Raw genomic sequence first — 26,687 nt, forward strand, 5'->3', positions numbered from 1 at the left:
GGTTAGCGTTTTGCTGTTTGTGGGAGCTTGCCGTGTGGAGTTGAGGGGGTTGAGCTATGAGGAGAGGCTGAATAAACTGGGCTTGTACTCGTTAGAGTTTAGAAGAATGAGGGGAGATCTCATTGAGACGTATAAGATGATGAATGGGATGGATAGGATAGAGGTGGAGAGACTCTTCCCGCTCAAAAAAGACAGTAGGACTAGGGGGCACAGCCTCAAGATAAAGGGGAGGCGGTTTAGAACGGAGTTGAGGAGGAACTTCTTCACTCAAAGGGTGGTGAATCTCTGGAATTCTCTGCCCGTTGAAGTGGTGGAGGCTGCCTCGCTAAATATTTTTAAGAAGCGGGTTGATGGGTTCTTGATAAGAGAGGGGATTAAGGGTTATGGGGAGAGGGCGGGAAAGTGGAACTGAGCCACAACAGATCAGCCATGATCTTATTGAATGGCGGGGCAGGCTCGAAGGGCTAGATGGCCTACTCCTGCTCCTATTTCTTATGTTCTTATGTTCTTATTCAGCTGCACTTTCTGCATTACGTCAGGGGCTGTGCTTCAGAAGGACTTTACTGTTTATGAAGCAGACTTGATAATATCTTGAGGCTTTTCACAAATGGGATAGAATCCTTCCAGTGCAGGCTATTCGACCCATTGAGCCTGCACTGACGGCAAACCCACCCAAGCCCTATTCTCACAACGGGTCATATGTACTCTGCTAATCCCCCTGACACTCGGGTTAATTTAGCACGGCCAATCAACCCAACCCGCACATCTTTGGACTGTGGGAGGAAACTGGAGCACCCGGAGGAAACCCGCGCAGAGATGGAGAGAACGTGCAAACTCCACACAGATCGTGAACTAGGCCGGGAATCGAACCTGGCTCCCTGGTGCTGCGAGGCAGCAGTGCTAACCACTGTGACACCGTGCTGCCCTAGATCAGAGAATCTTCCCCACGAGGAAGTCTGTCTTCCTTATGAGGAAGTTTGCCCCTGTCCTCCTCACGAAAATGATGTCCCTATCTCCCTTAGGGGAATGTCTGTCTCCATCCTCCTCACAAATATCCAACGCTTCCCAGTTTTGTGCCAACTGCAAATTTTAAAACCTTGCCCTGCACTCACAAGTCGAGGTAATTCATGTGGATCAGGAAAAGCAGGAGTCCCCCCCTGCTCCGTACCCCACAGTGCTGACCCCTGGGGAACTCTGCTGACTACTGTTCCTCCAGCCTGAAAAGTGACCATTCACCACCCGCCCTCTGCTTTCTGGCACTCAGAAACCTTCGTATCCATGCTGCCACTTCCCCCTTCATTTCCTGACCTTTATCTTTGCTGACAAGCCCTTGTGGCACTTTCTAGAAGCACATCAACCATCGTCAAACCTCAACACTTCCTGTTACTTCATCAAAGAATTCAATCAGGTTCTTTCTTTCTTTCCAACACTGGAAATGTAGTGAGGTGATGTTCACATTAAAACCAACACTCTTATGGAAATAGGTCATCTTGATTCAAGTTGTTTTGTTGGTGATCCATTTAAACAATTTGCCCAAAAAGCCAAGAATATAAGAATGTGAGATGTAGAAGCAGGAGAAGGCCATTCAGCCCCTCAGGCCTGCTGTGCTATTGAAGAAGATGATGACTCACCTTCTGCCTCAACTCGTGGTAACTTGAGTTTCAAATTAAGAGCACGACTCCTTGGGTCGGATTCTCCGACTTGTGTAGGAGTTTATAGAGATTTAGTTTGGCCACATTTGGAATACTGTGTGCAGTTCTGGTCGCCACACTACCAGGAGGATGTGGAAGCTTTGGAGAGGGTATAGAAAGGGTTTAGGAGCAGAGGAACATAGGAATTAAGAGCAGAAGTAGGCAAATTTAGCCTTTCCAGCCACTTTGCCATTCAACCAAATTATGCTGATTTCTCCTTGGCTTCAAATCCACCTCCCTACCTGTTCCCCATATTCCCTTCTCCCTTTTTTGTTTATTAGCAATATATCTATCTCCTTCTTGAAACTATTTAACAATTCCTTCTCCATTGCGCTATGGGACAGCGAATTCCACAAATTCATAACCCTTTGCGAGTAGTTCCTCCTTATCTCAGTATCGCAACCTATATCTGGGACCTCTTGTTTTCAATTTCCCCGTAAGAGGAAACATCTGGTTTACATTTATTTTATCAATCCTTTTTATATACCTCGATCAAATCCCCTCCCATCCTTCTAAACTCCAGTAAAAGCCCAAATGGTTTAATCTCCCTTCGTACGTCAACCCTTTCATCCCCAAAATCAATCTAGTTTACCAGGATGTTGCTTGGTTTGGAGCGTATTAGCTACGAGGAGAGATTGGACAAACCTGGTTTGTTTTCACTTGAACATTGGGGGCTGAAGGACAGATGCTTTGGGTGGCATGGTGGCCCAGTGGTTAGCGCAAATGCCTCATAGCACCAGGGACCCGGGTTCAATTCCAGCCTTGGCTGATTGTCTGTCTGTGTGGAGTCTGCATGGCCTCCCCATGTCTGTGTGGGTCTCCTCCGGGTGCTCCTGTTATCTCCTACAGTCTGAAGATGTGCAGGCTAGATGGATTGGCCATGCTAAATTCCCCCTTAGTATCACGGGAGTAGCAGAGTGAATAAGTGGGAATATGGCTTGGGTGGGATAGTTGTTGGTGCTACTTGATGGGCTGAATGGCCTCCTTCTGCACTGTAGGGATTCTGTGGAGTTTACAAAATTATGAGAGGTAAGAACATAAGAACATTAGAAATAGGAGCAGGAGTAGGCCATCTAGCCCTTCGAGCCTGCCCCGCCATTCAATAAGATCATGGCTGATCTGTCGTGGCTCAGTTCCACTTTCCCGCTTTCTCCCCATAACCCTTAATCCCCTCTCTTATCAAAAACCCATCAACCCGCGTCTTAAAAATATTTAGCGAGGCAGCCTCCACCACTTCAACGGGCAGAGAATTCCAGAGATTCACCACCCTTTGAGTGAAGAAGTTCCTCCTCAACTCTGTTCTAAACCGCCCCCCCTTTATCTTGAGGCTGTGCCCCCTAGTCCTACTGTCTTTTTTGAGCGGGAAGAGTCTCTCCACCTCTATCCTATCCATCCCATTCATCATCTTATACGTCTCAATGAGATCTCCCCTCATTCTTCTAAACTTCAACGAGTACAAGCCTGGTTTATTCAGCCTCTCCTCATACCTCAACCCCCTCAACTCCGGTATCAGCCTAGTAAACCTCCTCTGCACTCCCTCCAAGGCCAAAATATCTTTGCGCAGGTGCGGCGCCCAAAACTGCACACAGTACTCCAGCTGCGGCCTCACCAATGCCCTATACAGCAGAGTCTTTTTCCCAGGATAGGAATGTCAACTACTAGGGAGCATTGGTTTAAAGTAAAAGGAGGAGATTTAAAGGAGATGTGAGAGGTGGGTTTTTTTGCAGAGGGTGGTGAGTGTCTGGAATGCGCTTCTAGAAGAGGTGGTAGAAGCAGACACAATGGCACCTTGACAGATATATGAATAGGCAGGGATATAGGATCGTGTAGAGGCAATAGGTTTCTAGTTTAGAAAGGCGTCATGTGTTAGCGCAGCCTTGGTGGGCCGAAGGGCCTATTGCTGTGCTGCATTGTTCTTTGTCCGTACCTGCCCTGCGACAAGCGAGAGCGGAGGACTTGGCCAATCAAGCCAAAACTCCATTCATTTTCAGCAGCATCGGAGAATCCCAGCCACAAGTGAGGGTGGAGATCCCCGTGTATGAACGTGGGTGACAATGAGTGAAGACTAGGGCCTTGGTGAGTCACACTGGGGTAAATCCTTCTGCTGTTTCTCATCACTGGCAGCTTGTAAAATTGAATACAACATGAATATCGCGTTGCTTGGAATCGTTAAGCGTGACCAACATCTCAATATTCTTGGTGAGCGCTGGCTGAAACACGAGACGGAATATTCTCTCTATCTCAGCAACCTTTAACTATCAGTGCTGATTATGTAGCAATTTTCCACTTGTTTTTGTCAGAACCATTTTGAGATAGAACACAGGGAAATATCATTGCCCTCAGCAGAGATCATGGAGTTCTCTACCTCGGTGTTGTAACCGTTCAATGTTACCCTTCAGTAAAGAGCCCCATGTTTCAGAACTTGTTCGGAGCTTTGCTTGGTACAGCGAGGCTTAAAGTTTATTTATTAACGACAAGTAGGCTTACATTAACCCTGCAATGAAGTTACTGTGAAAATCCCCTGTTCAGGTACACGGAGGGAGAATTTAGCATGGCCAATACACGTCTTTCAGTCTGTGGGAGGAAACCGGAGCCCTCGGAGGAAACCCACGCAGACACGGGGAGAACGTGCAGACTCCACACAGACAGTGACCCAAGCCAGGAATCAAACCCAGGTCCCTGGCGCTATGGGGCAGCAGTACCAAGTATGTGGTCAGAGGCTCAGGTAGAACAGAATGCCAAGGTTGCAAACTGATTTAGTCTCAGACAGTATCCACAAGATGGAGTCAGTCGCTAAGGAATGGAGTTTGGGCTGAAAACTGTGGCGATCTTTGCAGTGTTCAACTGGAGTAAATTTCTGATGATCCAATCATGGATGTTGGGCAAGCAGTCAAATAACTTAGCCACAGTGGAGGAATGGAGGGAGATGGTGCTGAGGTAGAGGTGTGAACAGGAGGCCTGGTGGCACAGTGGCAGCTTCCCTACCTCTGGATCTGAAGCTCCGGGTTCGAATCCAGTGGCAGAACTTGTTGGCCACAGAAGGAGCTTTCAACAGGTTGACACTCAGCTTGGAAATCCTTTCATCTTTTCCCCCTGCCAATGAGTAAAAAACATTGAGGGTGTGAAAATATGCATGAGAGAGAGAGAAAGCTGGCCCCCCATTGTTCATGCTGTGCTTTTTTTTCAAACGAAGCTAGTCCTAATTGCCCGCATTTGGCCAAGGGACAGATGCCCCTTATTGTTGCCAAGGGGTAGCGTGCAGATGTAAAGTATGAACAAGGGTGAGAATTTTAATATCTCTGGCTCCAAGCTGGTGAGGTCGCATGTTGGAGGTAGACAATGATAACATCAGACCCCGCATGCCAACCTGATCTTTAACTATGTCAAACTGGTAACTGACCTTTGACTTTCCGACTACCATACAACTTGTTCCAAGTTGGAATGGCAGTGGCGACATCGTAAGTTTCATAGCTCAGAATCCCAACCCCATTCAGCTCCCCAATACTGAAGGAACATAGCGCTAAATTAGAATGGCAAGAAGATGAAGAAAGATTGATGAGAAAGAAAGAATCTTCATAGAATCCGTAAAATCCCTACAGTGCAAGAGGAGGCCATTCGCCCATCGAGTCTGCACTGACCACAATCCCACCCAGGCCCAATTCCCGTAACCCCACATATTTACCCTGCTAATCCCTTGACTCTAGGGTCAATTTAGCCTGGTCAATCAACCTAACCTGCACATCTTTGGACTGTGGAGGAAACTGGAGCACCCGGAAGAAACCCACACAGACACAGGGAGAACATGCAAACTCCACTGAGACCCAAGCCGGGAATCAAACCCGGGTTCCTGGTGCAGTGAGGCAGCAGTGTTAGCCGCTGTGCCACCATGTCGCCCTCGTTGTTGTCACCACCCTCCTTGTACTTCAGAGAGAGCTGGACTGTGGATCAATGCTGCCCTTTTACATAGTCCGTGCAAGATCTCTCCGAGTTCCCTTGGACCGTGGATTCTGTGCCAAAGGGGACTAATCTTTGTGTGTTTCTGAATTGGCTTCCAGGTGTTGGACATTGTGAGGACCAACGTTCGCTCCATCTTTCAGCGAGTGTGGAAGGTGCACGACGTTGAGAGTCTCCGACTGTACCGCATCTTCAATCGGGTTTTCAACCGCTTGCTCTGGAGCCGTGGGCAGGGGCTGTGGAACTGTTTCTCCAATTCAGGGTAGGTAACGTAACTTTTAATTAGCATTGGCAACCCATCTGGCTTTTTTGACCAAATGCAAGGTCAAAGTTCAGTTTGGCGCTGATGATTGTCTTTAGAGCTTTTTCCTTATCCTTCCCTGGAATGTTGGTCACTTGAGAGTTAGGAAAACAGGACCCGGCAGCGAAGATAGTTTTTGATTGTCCCTGCAATGTCCAGTCCATCAGAGTTGGCTTTGCAAGGGTTTTGCCTGTATGTCGGTGAATCTGCCTTGACAAAGATCACGAATGTTGCTTGATAGTTTTGATGGTACTGTGCCTTTAAGAAACGTGTGCTGGAAATCTGGGGTGGAATTCTCCGGCCACGCTGGTCTAAAGGCCAGAAATTCCCACCCAACCGCCGATGGTATTTTATATTCTCTGCAATCTTCCTGCTAAAATTCCAGTGGTGAGTGGGATTGGAGAATTCCAACCCTAGTATCCATTAATCTGTTTTTGGTACCAATTGGTTCTGAAGAGAACTTATGTCTATGGGGATATTGCTTACATTGGAACTATAGAGATGGATAGCTGTTAAGAATTATAATTTATCATATTGAAGTATTTTAATTGGTAGAAGTTATGCTAATTCTTTTTGTTATCTTCTAACTGCATTCTTAAATAATGTTTGTTTTAATAAAAGCGTTCTAGTGGATTAGTCAAATTATACCTGGAGCGAAACATCTTGTGCTCGCACTGATGCTAGGTTAACTTCATAATACACTTTGGTCTGATCTGGCCTCTAACACAGTCTCCCTTTGAATCTGGAGGGTGTGGTGGAGATATTGCTGATGGAATTTCTTGAGTGCTTGAATGTGTAGTTGATGATGTGGAGGTGCCGTCGTTGGAATGGAGTAGGGACAGTAAGAAGTCTCACAACATCAGATTCACAGTAAGAAGTCTCACAACACCAGGTTGTTGATGGACGTTCAAATATTCAAATATGTGACAACAACAAAAACAACGAGGCCAGCACAATGCCCCTCAGTGCCAGCAACCCAGGTTCAATGCAGGCCTTGGGTCACTGTCTATGTGGAGTTTGCATGTTCTCCCCATGTCTGCGTGGGTTTCCTCCCAATGCTCCAGTTTCCTCCCACAGTCCAAAGATGTGTGTGTTAGATTGACCATGCTAAATTGACCTTAATGTCAGGAGGATTAGTAGGGTAAATGTGCAGGGTTGTAGGAAGAAAGCCTGGGTGGGATTGTGGTCAGTATGGACTCGATGGGCCAATGTACCACCTTCTGTACTGTAGGAATTCTAAGAATCTATGACTGCCCTGTAGACCAGGACTGTGGTGACTTGTGGAAGTCTTTGTTATCAAACTCTCACTCCCATAGTTTGTAGAAGGCTGAGCTGGAGCAGCAGAACTGGTGTTAGATCTCTTTGTCAGTGGCCTTTTGAGAGAAGTGGTTGCCAAAATTTGGCAAGTGCTCAATATATTCCAGAATGTTGAGATATGCATATATCTGTATGTGGGAAGTGGAATGGTTGGCTGACTAGATGTGACATGTTGATGTATGAGTTTTGCTTTGGCAACATTCAAGGACAGGTTGAGTTTCTTGTTTGCAACTAATGTGTTGGGATTGCCCAGTCCAAATTAGTGTGAATCTTTAAAATTCACAGGATGGTAGTATCTATGGCTAGGCCAGCATTAATTCCAACCTTAATCATCCTTGAGAAGGTGGTGGTGAGCTGCCACCTTGAACTGAAATCCATGCAGTGTAGATACACCCACAGTGCTGTTAGGGAGGGAACTCCAGGATTTTGACCCAGTGACAGTGAAGGAAGGTTCAGTATAGCTCCTAGTCAGGATGGTATGGGGTTTGGAGGGGAACTTGTTCCCATGTTTCTGCCGCCCTCGTTCTTCTACAAATGACCATGGTGGTTTTGGGTGAAGGAGAAAACCAAATTGGCATGGTTACCATTCGTGCCATCTGACCAGATTAAAAAGCTATGTCAAGGAGCCCTGACCAGTAATGGCGAACTTTGTAATCAGGGGAGGCGATGGCCTCATGGTATTATCACTAGAATATTAATCCAGAAACTCAACTAATGTCCCAGGGATCTGGGTTCGAAACCCAACACCGCAGGTTGTGAAATTTGAATTCAATTAAAAAAATCTGGAATTAAGAATCTACTGATGACCATGAAATGATTGTTGGATAAACCCATCTGTTTCATTAATGTCCTTTAGGGAAGGAAATCTGCTGCTCTTACCCGACCTGGCCTATATGTGACTCCAGTGCCACGGCAATGTGGTTGACTCGCAACTGCCCTCGGGCAACTAGGGATGGGCAATAAATGCTGGCCAGCCAGCGATGCCCATGTCCCATGAAGGAATATTAAAAGAAAATCCGCAACAATGAAGTTAGTATCCGAGTCTTTAGGGGAGTTGAGTGTGACAAAATTGTGTAAAACTCTGGTAGTTAAGCCTCAACTGGGGTGTTGCACTCAGTTCTTGGCACCACTTCTTAGTAAAGTTGTGAAGATGTTCAACAAGAATGCAGAAAAGATTCACTAGAACGGATCCAACGATGAGCAAACCCAGACACTCCAAGGAAATCCTTGGAGAAAAGAGGAGATTTGGTTAAGATGTTAAAAATCTTGAGAGGTCTGGAGAGAATAGTGGGAGAAAATTGTTCCTATTAGTGGGAGGACTAACAATGAGAGGGCACAGATTTAAAATAATCGGCAAAAGGTGCAATTGCAACATGAGGGAAAACCTTTCCACACACCGAGTGGCATCTAAAACGCACTGCCCGGGAGGGTTGGTGGTGGAGGCAGTTTCAATCGAAGCCTTCACAAAGGAATTGGATCATTGTTGGAAAAGGACGGAGGTGCACGAGAAGGCAGGGAAGTGGCGGAAGGTAAATTGCTCCAACAGAGAGCAAGGGCAGACACGATGGTCTGCATGGCTTTCTTCTGTACTGTCACCATTCAGCTTTTAATCAGACTTCAGCCTCCTTGAAGAGGCTTGGTTGCAGTTTGAAAGCGCGCAACCCAACTCCAGTTAACCCACACACCCAGACGATTGCCCTGTCCCGATGCTCTTTTAAACTGGGGTGGACAAGTTACAAGGAGCTAGCCACCATGAGCCATGGCACTGACACCACCAAGCTTGAAAAGGGCAAACTCCACAACAAGTCTGGGCAGCGCAGTGGCACAGTGGTTAGCGCTGTTACCTCTCAGCGCCGGGGACCCAGGTTCAATTCCGGCCTTAGGTGACTGTGTGGAATCTGCATGTTCTCCCCGTGTCTGTGTGGGTTTCCTCCAGGTGCTCCGGTTTCCTCCCACAGTCCAAGACTGTGCAGTTTAAGTGAATTGGCCATGCTAAATTGCCCCTTAGTGTCAGGGGGAACTAGTGGGGTAACTACATGGGGTTACGGAGATAGGGCCTGGGTGGGATTGTTGTTGGTCCAGGCTCGACGGGCCGAGTAGTCTCCTTCTGTACTGTAGGGGTTCTATGGAGGCATAGCACAAAACACACCATCCATCTACACACGGAGTACTTTGCACCCAAGATCACACTACCCTGCAAGCCTTATAAAATTCAAGGATCATTAAAGTAAATCCATTAATTAAAGGATTGAAAGCACAGAGTCAGCCCTCAGGGGTTTTAATTTATAATTATTGGCACTTTGCAGAATCATGCTGTCACTGTGTGTGTGTGTGTGTGTGTGTGTGTGTGTGTGTGTAGGGGTGGGGTGGGTGGATGGGGTGGTGATATTGATGTGTGTGTGGGGAGGGGGTGGGGTGTGGTAGTGATGTGTGTGGGGGGGGTGGTGGCGGGGGTGTGGCTGGGTTGGGGGTGGTGGTGGTATTGATGTGTGGGGGGTGTGGTGGGTGGGGTAGTGGTGGTATTGATGTGTGGGGGGGGTGCGGGGGGGGTTGTGGTGGGTGGGGTGGTGGTGGTATTGATGTGTGGGGGGTGCAGGGGGGTGTGGTGGGTGGGGTGGTGGTGGTATTGATGTGTGGGGGGTGTGGTGGGTGGGGTAGTGGTGGTATTGATGTGTGGGGGGGGTGCAGGGGGGGTTGTGGTGGGTGGGGTGGTGGTGGTATTGATGTGTGGGGGGTGCGGGGGGGTGTGGTGGGTGGGGTAGTGGTGGTATTGATGTGTGGGCGGTGCAGGGGGGGTGTGGTGGGTGGGGTAGTGGTGGTATTGATGTGTGGGGGGGGGGGTAGTGGTGGTATTGATGTGTGGGGGGGGGTGCGGGGGGGTGTGGTGGGTGGGGTAGTGGTGGTATTGATGTCTGTGTTTACTTAAAAATAAACTTCCCCTGCAGCAGGAGGCTGCTTTACCCTGACAGATTGTCAGATTGCAGTGTGGGGAGTGCATGCAATCCCTCCCGAGACATCTGAAATGAGTTACTTAGGTTTTTTATATTGTAAACAGATATGGGCATGTAGATGAAGGGCACTTTGAGACATTTTAAATTGTAGGAAAATGGTCCAAAGCATTTCCTTTTAAAGCAAAACTAATTTTGGCCCAGCGCATACCAGCAATCCCAGATTGTATAAAAATAAACATTGAGAAGATTACAGGAGTGTTAGGGTTGTTCCCATTTATTTGCTTTCAGCTGAATCTGAGTGAAACACTAAACAGAATTCAACAATCAGCACTTCAATCTTACAGCGCTGAAGCAGACCATTTGGCCATTCATACCAATTAGTCATGGAATCCCTACAGTGCAGAAAGAGGCCATTCGGCCCATCAAGTCAGCACCAAACCATCTTTTTATCCTACCCAGGTCCTGTCCCTGTAAACCCATGTATTTATCCCGCTAATCCCTAACCTACATGAAGGGGCAATTTAGCACGACTAGCTTGCACATCTTTGGACGGTGGGAGAAAAGAAACTCACGCAGACACGGGGAGAACGAAAGGACATTCATGGAACCAGATGGCTTTTTGCAACAATCACTTCGTGGTCATCGTTAGACTTTTAATTCCAGGCATTTTGTTGGGTTCAAATCCCACCACAGCAGATGTGGTGGGATTCGAACCCAGGTCCCAGGTCTGGGCTACTAGTCCTGTGACGATACCACTGCGCCACCACCAGCTTAATCACATCTCTCCTTCTCCTCCACCCCACAACATTTTCCTTCTCAGGTACAAAAAACTCTCAAGCCTTTTCAGTCTTAAACAAAAGCATATTTTCAAAGTAATTGTTTTAGGCGATTGAATAGTTAAAATTCCTTTCTTTAATTGCAGGAAGTGTCAACAAGCAGTGTTTTAGTGATCATCCAAAAGGCAGCATGTGTTCTGGGCAGATTTTTAATCTAATTTGGCTGTTGGGGAACTGATGGGGTGAGTGTAATGCTGCGATTGTTTCCTGCCTGATAATAATGCTGGCCATGCTGCGTTCCACCTGATCGCCTTCCAGCCAGTGCCTTTACTTTCTCAGGAGACTGAGGAAATTTGCATGTCCGCTATGAATCTCACCAATTTTTACAGATGCGCATTAGAAAGAAACATAGAAACCCTAGAGGCCATTTGGCCCATCAAGTCTGCACCGATCACAATCCCGCCCAGGCCCTATCCCCACATTCCTACATATTTACCCACTAATCCCTCTAATCTACGCATCTCAGGACACTAAGGGCGATTTTAGCACGGCCAATCAATCGAACCCCCACATCTTTGGACTGTAGGAGGAAACTGGAGCACCCGGAGGAAACCTGTGCCGACACAGGGATGGATGGATGGATGGATGGATCTCGATAAGTGACTGTTGGGCAGTGTGGTGGCGCAGTGGTTAGAACTGCTGCCGCACAGTGCCAGAGACCTGGGTTCAATTCCTAGTTTGGGCCACTGTCTGTGTGGAGTTTGCAATTCTCTCTGTGTCTGCGTGGGTTTCCTCCGGGTGCTCCGGTTTCCTCCCAGTGTCTGAAAGACGTGCTGGTTAGGGTGCATTGACCGTGTTAAATTTTCCTTCAGTGAACCCGAACAGGCACCAGAATGTGGCAACGGGGATTTTCACAATAACTTCATTGCAGTGTTAATTCAACGTCCTTCTGACACTAATAAATAAACTAAACTAAAACATACTGTGGGAAGGTGGGCAGGGGGTGGTTAGAACCAAGTGACTATTCCTCCCACTCTGATTCCGCCTTGCAACATAATTTTCAATCTGAGTGGTGGGAACATCTGTCTGAGTGAGGTGGAGGCCTCATTAAGATATTGACTGCCAAGGGTCCATCATTCAGAGCACGGTTTAGAGATTATGAGTGAATTATACCAGTGTGAATGATGCTGTAAATGGCAGAACCCTTAGGAACATTAACACACAGAGGGACCTGGGCATGCAGGTCCACAGTCCCCTAGAAGTGGCAATGCAAGTGGCCAAGGTGATTAAGAAGGCATACGGGGCATGCTTGCTTTCATCAGCCGGGGCATTGAGTACAAGAGTTGGGAAGTCATGTTGCAGCTATATAAAACCTTGGTCAGACCACATTTGGAATATTGCGTGCAGTTCTGATCACCACACTACCAGGAAGACATGGAAGCTTTGGAGAGAGTGTAAAGAAGGTTCATCAGGATGTTCCCTGGTCTCGAGGGTGCTGGCTATGAGGAGAGGTTGGATAAGCTAGGATTGTTTTCACTGGAAAGACAGAGGCTGATGAGAGACCTGGTAAGAGGTCTACAATACGATGAGAGGCATAGACAGGGTGGATAGCCACAGGCTTTTTCCAAGAGTGGAAGTGTCAGTGACAAGGGGGCACAGGTTCAAGGTGAGAGGGGGAAAGTTTAAGGGAGATGTACGGGGGAAGATTTCCATGCAGAGAGTGTTGGGTGCCTGGAGCACACTGGCAGAGGGGATGCTGGAACCAGGCAGATCAGCAACATATAAGAGACATCTGGATGGGTTTGGGTTTTTTTTAATTCACTTGTGAGACATGGGCATCGCTGGCTGGCCAGCATTTATTACCAATCCCTCGTTACCCTTGGAGGTCAGTTGAGAGTCAACCACATTGCTGTAGTTCTACCGTCACATGGAAGCCAGACCAGGTAAGGACGGCAGATTTCCTTCCCTAAATTAATGAACCAGATGTGTTTTTCTGACAATCGTTTGTAGATTCTTAATTCTAGATATTTTTTACTGTATTCAAATTCCACCAGCTGCCGTGGTAGGATTCGAACCTGGGACCCCAGAACATTAGCTGACATTTTGGATTAATACCCTAGTGATAATACCACTAAACCATGAATAGGAAAGGAATGTACGTGAATAGGGAGGGAATAGAGGGATACAGACCGAGTAAAGGCAGAAAGTTTTTTCCTTTAGTTTAGTTAGAGTATCATGATTGGCATGGGCTTGGAGAGACCAAAGGATCTGTTCTTGTGCTGGACTTTTCTCTCTCTCTCTATTAGGATCAATTCTGCATCCAGTTAGGATCAATTCTGTGTCCCCCACAGGCAAATGAAGCCTCACAGAAATATCCCTCAAGGGTTTAATATGGGACAGTCCTCCAGAGGGGGTAGAATGCTCTCTTGAATACCAGATCCCACAGCATGTCATAATTGCACTCAATGCCCTGTGACCCCATTGTGCTTACTCAGTGTTCCACTCATTTGGGGCGTTTCCTCAGCAGGTCTGGCTACAGGAAGGCTGTACTGTTAGCGGGATAGAACAGGGAAGTGGCAAAATCCTCCACTCCACATGGCCGCCTTTGAAAGCTCGGGGTGGAAAGTACGCCTCTTGTTTTGCACGTGCAGCCTGGCTATAAGGACCCAAAATAGAACTTATTATAAAAACTCAACACACATCGTCGCACCCTCTAAGATTTCAACAGCCCGACAGGGGAAACGTTGCCCTGGCTTTACGGAGTTGGATGTCACCCAGTTTCGGTGTTAACTCGGCCCCTGTTGTGTTTAACTTTCCTCATTAAGAAAGCACACAGTGTGGAAGGTTTTATCCCTCAAGGATATGGGGTTGACAACACACTGTGCCACATTCATAACAAACGCACTAATGTGTACTTACCTTCTTTTGTCTGCTATGTTAATGAGTCTTAATGCCTCCTTTTAAAATAGCACATTTGATGCGAACTCATTACCGTGTTTGTTGCTATTAACACACGGTACAATTTCACCCCTGTACCAGCTGCGTTCTGCCATAAAACAGTGTTTCAATCAACATGGAGCTCAGTGGCGCTCATCATAATGCGATAACCCCTCAAGCACATTGCAGATTTTGATCTCCGATTATCCTGTTTGGAATTATTAACTTTTGCAGAGCCTGCCCCGTCGCCTTGGACTCTGCGGATGGGGCGCTGCGTGAGAGGTTTGCCTGTTTCACCCCTCAGAAGGGGTGCCAAGGGCTCCAGAACAAACAGGCGAACGGCGATGGGCAGGGGCAAACAGCCCCTGCCAAATGGCTGCGGTATTGTGGGGTCTCACACCACCCCTGCCCTCCCCCTCACCGGGGAAACCCTCGTGATCTTACTGCAGTGAGCAAAAGAGATAGATAAAGGCTGGTATTTTACAACCTCGCTCGGATGAGGCTCTCAAGATCCCACCCGGGGCCAACAGAGAATTCCGTTCCGCCAGCAGTTCTGCGGTAAAATTCCGGCTGAAATCTCGGTACGGTTTGGGGATAACGCTGTCTGCACTCTCTTGATTTGAACCTGATCTCAAGAGACCATTCCAGCTCTGCTAGCCATCGAATCATAGGCCAGGATTTTACAGCTCCCCCAAGGCAGCCATTTAAATGGGCATTTACTTTGACAAGACTGTACTATGACCCAGAGGAGGGAAGGGCTTTAAAACCCTGCAATCACAGAGTGGTTACAGCCTAATTTCAGCAGGGCCTGTTCACCATCTTTTTCCCCCACACCCCACTCCCACCCCCACTTTGAAAATTGTTACTGAATCTGCCTCCGCCACCATTTCAGACAGCGCGTTCCCCGTCATGATAACTCAATGAAACAAAAAAAAAAGCTTTTCCTCCTGTTGCTTTTGGGTAATTTGCCAATCCCTGTTCTCCGGGCCTTCTCCTCCCACCAGTGGGAGAACAATCAGGTGGCACAGTGGGTGGCGCTGCTGCCTCACGGCGCTGGGGAACCGGGTTCACTTCCGGCCTTGGGTCGCTGCCTGCGCGGAGTTTGTACGTTCCCCCCGTGTCTACGTGGGTTTCCTCCGGGTGCTCCGGTTTCCTTCCACGGTCCAAAAGGTGTTACATTGGCCGTGCTAAGTGCGCGGGGTTACATTGGTACAGATGCAGGGTGGAGGGGGTGGGCCAATGTAAGATTACGTGTCGGAGAGTTAATGCAGACCTGGTTTGGGGGCAGGGGGCAGGGGGGGCAGGAAGGGCGGGGGGGGCAGAGAGAGCAGGGGGGGTGGCGGGGGGGGCAGCAGGGAGGGTGGGCGGGGGCAGCAGGGGGGGTTGGGGGGGGAATGGGCGGGGTGGGGCAGGGCAGAAGGTTGAGAAGCAATTCCATTTCCCCAGCAGCGAATGGATCCTTGCCAGTTTTAAACCTTTAAAATTCATTCGCTAGTGTGTCTGGGATTTATTGTCCCTGCCTCAGTGCCCTCTTGAGAGAGTGGTGGTGAGCCTTTACGATGAACTGTGTAGGTACACCGAGGATGCTGTTAGGGAGGGAGTTCCAAGATTCTGACCCAACCATACTGCAGAAGTGGCCCTGGCATGCGGAATTTGGGCTGGTGCGTGGCATTGAAGAGGAATTAGCCCCTGTCCCTGTTTCCGCCTTTGACCTTTAACCAAATGGGTCGGGATGGATGTAGGAGCGGGCATGAGGAGCTGAATGGCCTGTACCAGTTTGTGGCCCTTGAGCTCCTGTCGGCGGGGAGAGAGTTGGGTAGAGTGAGCGTGTCGATATATGGTATCAGAAATATTTAACACTGGAAAGCAGTACACACAGAGATACTGTGGAGAATGGTGAAATACTGGATCTGATGTGATAGATTTCTTTGCTGATCTTTATGATTATGAATCATAATACTGTAATCTTATCAGTGCGACTGTGAACTCGAAGCACAGTAAGGGAAATGTTATAAGCATACAATTTCATTAGACATCCTGTTCCCCTGGGACGACTCCAAAGAGCATTATAATGAAATAAGATGGTCTACTTATGAAGTGAGTGCTTTTAATTGGTTTGGGAATGACATTGAGATACATTACTGCACATGCTTTAATAAAGCAAGAAGCTTAGAGAATAGCAAAATGTTCATTTCTCCACAGATGGTGGATCAGGATTTACTTCCTTTTAGTCTATCGTGCCCTCCGCTTGTCTGAATCACATTGTAAGCACCCGCTTCAGTGTGGAGAGCAGACCTGGATTATCCCATCAGCTTTCAACAGCTAAATATTACCGCTGTTCGTGCCGGTGGGATTTTCCCGTCCTGCTGGGTGCTAAATTCTCCGACCTCACTGTAGTGGGAGCCTGGCACGAGCAGCGGGTAAGATAGAGCTCTTTGTGTTATTTCCCAGAGCTGCCATTGCCTGGGGCTGTGTCCCATTCCACCCCCCCCCCCACAATCCCCACGGGGCTGATCTTTCGGACGACACAGTTGATTGGGATCAGTGATGGGGCTCAGGAAGGGTTATCTAGAAACATAGAAACCAGAAGCAGGAGTAGGCCATTCGGCCCTTCAAGCCTGCCCCGCCATTCATTCTGATCACCAAACTCAACACCCTGATTCCCCACTTCCCCCCATATCTGCTGATCCCTTTCGCACAGCGTTTTGGCTTCGACTACTTTCTGTGGTAGTAAATTCCACACATTCACCAGTCTCTGGGTGAAGAAATTTCTCCTCACCTCAGCTCTAAAAGGTTTACTCCTTATCCTCAAAACTATGACCCCTCGTTCTGGACTCCCCCACCATTGGGAACATTCTGAACCCATTAGAATTTTATAAATTTCTGTGAGATCCCCTCTCATTCTTCTAGACTCCAATGAATGTAATCCTAACTGATTTAGTCTCTCCTCATAAGACAGACCTGTCATCCCAGGAATCAGTCTGGTAAACCTTCGCTGTACTCCTTCTATAGCAAGGACATCCTCCTGAGGATTCATTCTGAAGGTGGTTGTAAGTTAAGGTAACTTGGGGACCAGTTTGGGCCTTCCATGCGAGATCTCACAGAGGGTACATAGAAACATAGAAGATAGGAGCAGGAAGAGGCCATTTGGCCCTTCGAGCTTGCTCTGCCATTCATCAAGATCATGGCTGATCCTCCAACTCAACAGCCTAACCCTGCTTTCTCTCATAATCATTGATCCCATTCGCTCCAAGAATGCTGAAACTTTATAAGACCCTGGTCAGACCCCACTTGGAGTACTGTGTGCAGTTCTGGTCGCCTCACTACAAGAAGGATGTGGAAGCTATTGAAAGGGTGCAAAGGAGATCTACAAGGATGTTGCCTGGATTGGGTGGCATGCCTTATGAGGATAGGTTGAGGGAGCTCGGCCTTTTCTCCCTGTAGAGACGAAGGGTGAGAGGTGACCTGATAGAGGTTTATGAGATGTTAATAAGAGGCTATTTCCCAGGGCTGAAATGGTCGCTATGAGAGGACACAGGTTTAAGGTGCTGGGGAGCAAGTACAGAGGGGATGTCAGGGGTAAGTTTTTCACTCAGAGGGTGGTGAGTGAGTGGAATCGGCTGCCGTCGATGGTGGTGGAGGCAAACTCGCTGGGGTCTTTTAAGAGACTTCTGGATGACTACATGGGATTTGATGGGATTGAGGGTTGTAGATAGGCCTGGTAGGTGTGGATGTGATTGGCGCAACTTGTGGGCCGAAGGGCCTGTTTGTGCTGTAGTGTTCTATGTTCTAATATTGAAACATGATGTCTATTTCTATGGTGACAGGAACTCCTGGGAAACCATGTTCAATCGAAGTGCGGAGGGATCCACCTCTCAGGAGTTGCAGTGCTGTCAGAGGCTGGTGCAGCTTTGTAAAGACTGCCTACTCGTGGTTTACAGATACGCGGCTGACTCTAAGGGGTCCTTCTCTGGCTTTAGCCACGAATGGGAAGACAACAGGTGAGAGGCTATTATCCGCTTTACAGATGCCACTGTGTAACCCTGAGACACCAAGATGAAGAATGGTTAAACAGGTCGCTGCCTAGAGTAAATGGGAAAACAAGGTAACTCAGCTAGCAGGAATTGAGAGCTGCCAGGTTTACAATTGGCGTGCGGCCTTTGATATTTATGCACGGAGCCATAAAAGGTCAAAGGGGTGAAAGAATAGACCAGACACTGCCCTTTCATCCCTGGGACCTGTGGCGACATTGTGTGCGTCCCATTGTAATGTAAAGGTGCTTGGCAGAGCAAGCGTTAATATGGAGAATAACAGTGGCCATGGTGTGATTTTTTAAATTCAGTTTGCGGGACATGGGCATCCCTGACTGGCCAGCATTTATTGCCCATTCCTTATTGCCCTTGGAAGGCAGTTGAGAGTCAACCACGTTGCTGTAGATCTGGATTCACATGAAGACCAGATCAGGTATGGATGCAGATTTCCTTCCAAAAGGACATTAGTGAAACGGATGGGACTTTCCTACAATTGACAATGGTTTCACAGATTCTTAATTCCAGATATTTTTATTGAATTCAAATTCTGCCATCTGCCAAGGTGGGATTTGAACCCAGGCCCTCACAACATCAGCTGAGTTTCTGGATTAATAGTCTAGTGGTAATACCACTAGGCCATCACCTTTCCTGATGTATGATGTATAGAGTCGCACGGTAATAGGCTCTGAGACAATAGGCTGAAGGGAAGCAGCACCATGAATGACAGCAACCTTGGATCTGTACACAGTTAAAGACTAGTAACAAATGGTTCATGTTTAAATACACAAGTCTCAACATTGGCTCATTGAGATATCCATGTTACAGAAGGATCTTGGATTAAAATCGTGCCCAGAAAGAGGGGATGCAAAATCTTCTCATATGATCATTAATTTAAGGATTAAGGCATGGGCAGAACCAAAGCCTGGAGTTGAATTACCGTTGGATACATTGCCACAGTTAAATAACCAGGAAACATGGAAGTGGGTGGAACATGGGCTGGTGACATTTTGATCTCGGCAGTTGCAAAGAATGGCACAGAGCAATAAAAAGGGAGTTTCTTTTTTTTTAAGGAAATATTGCGTTTCTGTTACCCAGTGGTTAGCACTGCTGCCTCGCCGCACCAGGGACCTGGGTTCACTTCCACCCTTGAGCCACTTTCTGTGTGCAGTTTGCACATTCTCCCCATATCTGCATGGGTTTCCTCTGGGTGCTCTGGTTTCGTCCCACGGGCCAAAGATGTGTGGGTTAGGTTGATGCTATATTGACCCTAGTGTTAAGGAGTTAGCGGGGTAAATATGTGGGGTTACAGGAATAGGGCCTGGGTAGGTTTGTGGTCAGTGCTGACTTGATGGGCCAAATGGCCTTTTTCTGCGCTGTAGGGAATGTATGATTCTACGATTCTTTCATTATCTCAGAGGATGTCCCAAAAGCGTTTTACGACCAAGTACACCTATTTGAAGAGTAAGCACTGTAGAACTGTAAGCTGCAAACATTTGCTCACAAACAAACTCCCATAAAAAGCAATGAGCTAAAAGACCAGATCATTTGTGGAGAAAAAAGCAAAATACTGGGACTGGAAAATGCTGGAAAATCTCAGCAGGCCTGACAGCATCTGTGGAGAAAGAACAGTGCTGATGTTTCAGGACTGGATGACTCTCTGTGGTCAGAAATTTGTTCTATCTCCACAGATGCCATCAGACCTGCTGAGATTTTCCAGCACTTTCTGTTCTTGTTTAGTTTGTTGAGAATGTTGGTTGGCAAGGATAACGGGAGAAGCTGCCTGTTCATATTTACGAATGGGGGAGAAATAGCCAAGTATGAAATTATTCTGGGCATATCTAATTAAGACACACAAGGGTCTTTTTTTTTACTCTCCTGGGTCCATTCATTCCTTTGAACAGATGAGAGGCAGCACTTGGTCCGAGTTTTAAAATGGTTTTCTTTCATTGAACTGGACTTAAAAAAAATTAACATGACAGAAACAGTAAAAAGTGAACCTGGGGACTGGCTTCACAGCTGGACTAAACTGAACTAAAACACTCTAAAATCCAAACTATATTTCTACCCTTATCTCGTTATTGGAAGTGTCCTTCACACGCTGTCTCCAACTAGAAAAACAGTCCTTGCAGCTGCTGTTATACTGTTGTTTGCCTGCATTGTGTACCCTTCAGGAATGCAGTCAATGTTTAGCTAACCCATCAGGCTTCCTGATTCTACATGTTGTCAAACTACTACATGTAGTAGTTATGCTGAGCAAAGTTAGTCACATAGGCAGAAATATCTTAAAATGAAGTCTTTGCAAACAGGGCTAAGCATCTCTCAATTCATTCACAGGATGTGGGAATTGCTAACTGGATCAGCATTTCATTGCCCATCCCTAACTGCCTTCCATTTCTGAGCATTTGAGAGTCAACCACATTACTGTGGGTCTGAAGACAGCTAAGGATGGCAAATTTCCTTCCCTAAAGGACATTAAACCCAGATGGGTTTTTGCAACAATTGACAGTGGTTTCATGGTCATCATTAGACATTTTTTTTAAATTCCAGATTTTGAATTCAGATTTCACCATCAGCTATGGTGGGATTTGAATCTGGATCTCTGGATTACTAGTCTAGTGACAATACCACTATGCCCTTACCACCCCTTAAGTTTCCATTCAAGCCCTTGAACCAATGCAGGCATCAGTCATATATCACTGATCCCTAATATTAGAGGGATTTTCCCCGAATTGAATGGAGACAAGTGACAAAGAACAGAAGTTTACAAAAACAACTCCCCTTTATAATAATTCCTTCAACGGAGCAAAGCATCTCGAGATATCTCACAAGAATGACCTTCATGCAACATTTGACACTACCACATAAGCTGATAGCTCCTAGAATCTAGGTTTTCTGATTTATTAGCCCAAACGTGTGGCAGCTATTTTATAAGCAGAGAAGTCCCACCCCAGAACTGAGATACTGGCTGGCTAACCTGGCCATTCTGGTTGAAGAGTAGCTATTGGTCTGAAGACCAAGAGAACTTCCTCTGCTTTTCTTTGACCAGTTCCCTGAGATCTTTAATTTCAGGGCTTCCCTTGAATGCCTCCTCTTAACATAGAAGATAGGAGCAGGAGGAGGCCATTCAGCCCTTTGAGCCTGTCCCACCACTCATCACAATCATGGCTAATCGTCCAACTCAATGGCCTAATCCTGCTTTCTCCCCAGAACCTTTCATTCCCATTTGCTCCAAGTGCTATATCCAGCCGCCTCTTGAATGCACTCAATGTTTTGGCATCAATTACTTCCCGTGATAATGAATTCCACAGTCTCACCACTCTTTGGGTGAAGAAATACCTCCTCGTCTCCATCCTAAATGGTCGAACCTGAATCCTCAGACTGTGACCCCTGGTTCTAGACTCCCCCACATCTGGATCATCCTCCCTGCATCTACCCTGTGAGTCCTGTTAGAATTTTATAAGCCTCTATGAGCTGAAGAACATAAGAAATAGGAGCAGGAGTAGGCCATCTAACCCTTCGAGCCTGCCCCGCCATTCAATAAGATCATGGCTGATCTGAAGTGGATCAGTTCCACTTTCCTGTTTTCTCCCCATAACCCTTAATTGCCTTATCTGTCAAAAACCTATCTACCCGTGACTTAAATATATTTAGCGAGGTAGCCTCCACCACTTCAATGGGCAGAGAATTCCAGAGATTCACCACCCTTTGAGTGAAGAAGTTTCTCCTCAACTCTGATCTAAACTGCCCCCACCCCCCTCCCCACATCTTAAGGCTGTGCCCTCTAGTCCTGCTGTCCTTTTTAAGTGGGAAGAATCTCTCTACCTCTACCCGATCCATCCCTTCCATTATCTTATACGTCTCTATATGATCCCCCCTCATCTTTCTAAACTCCAACGAGTACAGACCCAGTCTATTTAGTCCCTCTTCATAGTCCAACCCCCTCATCTCCGGTAACAGCCTAGTGAACCTCCTCTGCACTCCCTCCAAGGCCAAGATATCCTTCCGCAAGTGCGGCGACCAAAACTGCACACAGTACTCCAGCTGCGGCCTCACCAGTGCCCTGTACAGTTGCAGCAAGACCTCCCTGCTTTTATATTCTATCCCCCTCGCTATAAAGGCCAGCATCCCATTCGCCTTCTTGATCACCCGCTGCACCTGCAGACTGGGTTTTTGCGACTGATGCACAAGGACCCCCAGGTCCCTCTGCACCGTAGCATGCTGCAGCTTTTCTCCCTTTAAATAGTAATCCCTCCTACTATTATTTCTGCCAAAGTGGATAACCTCACACTTGCTAACATTGTACTCCATCTGCCAGGTCCTCGCTCAGCCTATCCAGATCCCGCTGCAGACTTTCCACACCCTCCGCACAATTTGCTTTTCCACTCATCTTTGTGTCATCAGCAAATTTCGTCACCCTGAAATCAGCCCCCTCCTCCAGATCACCCATATAAATGGTAAATAGCTTCCCCCCCTCATTTGTCTGAACTCCAGTAAAAACAATCTGAACCCTAGTCAATCTGTCCTCATACTCTTGAAGGCAGTGCAGCACTCCCACAACGCTGCACTCGTATTTCAGCGTGGATTTTAAGCTTGGGCTGTGGCTCGAAGCCGGAATCCATAATTTCATGTCTCGAGTCAGAGTGCTTCCAAAAGGGTCAAAACTGACATAAAAGATGTACATTTTGCTAAAATAAACTACATGCAATTTGCATCCGTATCACTTCTTTCGGCTGCAGTTACTGAACAGATATTGAACTGAGATGTCCTCCCAACCTGATCTGCGCTTACTGATTGGCTGCAATTACACTGTTCATGGATCTTTTCCTCTGACAGACCAGTTGTTAGCTGCTGCTCCAAATTAATGATGTCCCTTTTTTTTCTGTAAACCAGTGGGACCCGCAGTGCGGAGCGTTTTTGCCCAGCTGATTTCTAAACCTTCAGCATAAACACAGCGGCAAATTAGAGACGCGGCAATTCTTTATTTCCCTGGTGGCTGGCAGGTGAAAAGGCTACACCCGCTATCCCAATTACTCCCTGTCAAAACAGGCCAGCCCAAGAGTAATGCAGACTCCCTCCTCACCCCCGAGCATGTCCTAGGGGACCGGATGTTGATAATGATGACAATCCTTTGCCAACTCCAGTGATAAGCTCGGGTCTGCGTGGCCCAGGAAAGCATTTCTCCAGCACCTTTCGTAACTTCAGACATCTCACAGTGCCTTGCCGCTTTGTGAAATAGAAATGTTGATGGGGGAGGAGGGTGGGGGCGGGGTGGGGGGGGGGGGGTAGGGGGGAGTGGTGGGGGGGGGGGGGGTGGGGTTCTGGCGGTGGGGGCAAAGTGAGGGAGGCGGGGTGCTGGGGGCTGCAAACGAAGTGCGGTTGTTCGCTGTCAGAGATGGTCATTGCCAGGCGCTTTGCGTGGCATGCGTAATACTTGCCACTTACAAGTATAAGCCTGACTGCCACTCACGCCTCACTGTACGCAGGCACGGACTGCTTCATTACTTGAGGAACTGAACACTGTAAATCATCAACAAACATCCCTACTGCTGTCTTTATGATGGAGGGAAGGTCTGTGATAAAACAGCTGAAGCTGGTTGGGCCTAGGACATTGTCCTGAGGAACTCCTGTACAGTGGGCGGCACCGTAGCACAGCGGTTAGCACTGCTGCTTCACAGCTCCAGGGACCTGTCTGTGGAGTTTGCACATTCTCCCCGTATCTGCGTGGGTTTCCTCTGGGTGCTCTGGTTTCCTCCCAAAGCTATTGAAAGGGTACAGAGGAGATTTACAAGGATGTTGCCTGGATTGGGAGGCATGCCTTATGAAGTTAGGTTGAGGGAGCTGGGACTCTTCTCCCTGGAGAGACGAAGGTTGAGAGGCGACCTGATAGAAGTTTATAAAATGTTGAGAGGAATAGATAGGGTGGATTCTCAGAGGCTATTTCCCCGGGTTGAAATGGTCGCTACGAGAGGACACAGATTTGAGGTGCGGGGAGGCAAGTTCAGAAGTGATGTTAGGGGTAAGTTTTTCACTCAGAGGGTGGTGAGTGAATGGAATCGGCTGCCGTCAGTGGTGGTGGAGGCGAACTCGCTGGGGTCTTTTAAAAGACTTCTGGATGAGTATATGGGATTTAGTGGGATTGGGGGTTATAGATCGGTCTATGGATTGGTAGGTGTTGATGTGATCGGCGCAACTCGTGGGCCGAAGGGCCTGTTTGTGCTGTAGTGTTCTATGTTCTATGTGTGGGTTAGGTTAATTGGCCATGCTAAAATTGCCCCTCAGTGTCCTGAGAAGCGTAGGTTAGAGGGATTAGTGGGTATAATATGTAGGGATATGGGGTCGGGCCTGGGTGGGATAGTGTTCGATGCAGATTCGATGGGCTGAAGGGCCTCTTTCTGTACTGTAGGGTCCTACGATTCTATGAAAGGAAGACTTAATTTTTGCTTGTGGGAAAAAAACCTTTAAACCACAGGTTTAAAGTGATTTGCGAAAGTGGCGAACATGATGAGAGGAAAAATCTTTTCACAGACGGAGTGTTTTGGGGTCGGGAACGCACTGCCTGGAAGTGTGGTGGGGACGGGTTCAATTGAGACATTCATACAATCCCAACAGTGCAGAAGGAGGCCATTTGGCCCAGTGAACCTGCACCAACAGAGTACCTTACTCAGGTCCACCCCCTACCCTATCCCCATATCCTCATGTACTTGCCCCACTAATCCCGGGACGTTATTATAATCCACCTCACCTACACATCTTTTGGACTGTGGGAGGAAACCGGAGCACCTGGAGAAAACCCACGCAGACATGGGGAGAACATGCAGTCTCCACACAGACAGTCACCCGAAGCTGGAATTGAATCCGGATTCCTGGCACTGTGAGGCAGCCGTGCCATCCATTGTGCCACGTTGCCGCATTGGATGATTACTTGAATAGGAACAATGTGCAGGGGTATGGGGAAAAAAACCAGGAGAATTGGCACCAAGTCATGAAAGTTTAAAGGTTTACTTATTAGTGTCACAAGTAGGCTTACATTAACACTGCAATGAAGTTACATTGAAAATTCCCTAGTCGCCACACTACTGCACCTGTTTGGGTACAGTGAGGGAGAATTTAGCATGGCCAATGCACCTAACCAGCACATCTTTCGGGCTGTGGGGGGGGGGCGGGGGGGGAACCGGAGCACCTGGAGGAAACCCACGCAGACATGGGGAGAATGTGCCGACTCCGCGCAGACAGTGACCCAAGCGGGAATTGAACCCGGGTCCCTGGCTCTGTGGGACAGCGGTGCTAACCACTGCGCCACCCCATGACACGATGCCCATTTGGAGAGATGGTGCAGACGTGATGGGCCAACTGGCCTCCTCCTGTGATTCTGGTTTTTCTGTACCATCTTTCAGAACCTCAGGATGTCCCAAAGTGCCTTACACCTAATGAAATACTTTTGAAGTGTAGTCACTATTGTAATGTAGGAAATGCAATGGTTAAATTGATTCCCAGCAATGTCCCATAAGCTGTACTGTGGGAATGACCAGATAGTCTGGCCTTGCCCAGAACGCCTGTTTTTTTTCCGTTAACATCAGCGGCCAGAAGCTCCGAGAGTGCAGGTGGGGCCTCGAATTTAAAGCCTTGTTCCAATGGCGCCAGTGTGGCACTCCGTGCACAGACAGTGCCACCCCGGATTGTGTGGCTAAGTCCCTGGAGTGGGACAGTGAACCCAGGGCCCCTGGACTTGGAGGGTGGAAATGCCCCCACCTTTGTGCCAGGGTTGTGGCACCAGGAGCAGCAGCCAGAGCTCAGAACTGGCAGGGGGAAGACGGGCACAAGGGTACCACGACTGCGGCGTGAGCTGCAGTTTGTTGTCAGCCGAGGAAATCAATTTAAGCTGTCACCTCCCTCCGCTGGGCCGTTCCCAAAGGCCGCTGCACACATGGTAAAATGCTGATGCAATGCCATTCAGAGCTGTGAATGGAGAAGTGTGCTGAAACCTCTACCTTATTTAATACATTACAACAGTGATTATACTTCTACGCTACTCCGCGGACTGTGAGCAGCTTTTGGGACTTCCTTGGGTCGTAAAAGGTGCTGTAAAAATGCAAGGTTTTCTTTTTAGTTCTTTTCACTCCCTCCCCCCTCAGCCACAGCAACCTCAACTAGAGTGGCACGGTGGCGCAGTGGTTAGCGCTGCTGCCTCAAAGCGCCAGGGGCATGGGTTTGATTCCCAGTTTGGGTCACTGTGTGGAGTCTGCACCTTCTCCCTGTGTCTGTGTGGGTTTCCTCTGGGTGCTCCAATTTCCTCCCACAGTCTGAAAGACGTGCTGGTTAGTTGCATTGGACGTGCTAAATTCTCCCTCAGCGTACCCGAACAGGCGCCAGAGTGTGGCCACTAGGGGATTTCCACAGTAACTTCATTGCAGTGTTAATGTAAGCCTGCTTGTGGCACTAATAAATAAACTTTAACTGACATTTATATAGCACCTTAAACATTAGCTTAACATTCTACAGTGCTTTCAGACATAATTATACACCGAACCGCATTAAATGTGATGTTGGGTTAAATGTTTAAATTAAAAGTTTGAAGCAAAAGCAGAAAATGTTGGAAAATCTTAGCAGGTCTGGCAGCATCTACAGAGAGAGAATAGAGCCAATGTTGTGAGTCTGGATAACTCTTCGTCAGAGCTCTTTGTTGTATGAGGAGATATTAGGCCAGATGACCAAGAGGTTGGTCAAAGAGC

At 47.7% G+C, this 26,687-nt stretch overlaps 1 protein-coding gene across 2 annotated transcripts in view; it reads left to right on the plus strand.

Annotated features, from left to right (window-relative positions):
• Nucleotides 1-26,687, plus strand: part of ttll7 (tubulin tyrosine ligase-like family, member 7) — a 145,015-nt gene that overhangs the window by 107,611 nt on the left and 10,717 nt on the right. For both annotated transcript variants that reach the window (XM_080196493.1, XM_080196491.1), the window contains 2 exons: nt 5,747-5,907; nt 17,755-17,928. In XM_080196493.1, coding sequence (XP_080052619.1) covers nt 5,747-5,907; nt 17,755-17,928 — 335 coding nt within the window. The remainder of the gene's footprint in view (nt 1-5,746; nt 5,908-17,754; nt 17,929-26,687) is intronic.

The sequence above is a fragment of the Carcharhinus amblyrhynchos genome, chromosome 9, assembly GCF_965287045.1.
Source record: "Carcharhinus amblyrhynchos chromosome 9, sCarAmb.v2.hapA, whole genome shotgun sequence".
In the NCBI taxonomy this organism is placed as follows: Eukaryota; Metazoa; Chordata; class Chondrichthyes; order Carcharhiniformes; family Carcharhinidae; genus Carcharhinus; species Carcharhinus amblyrhynchos.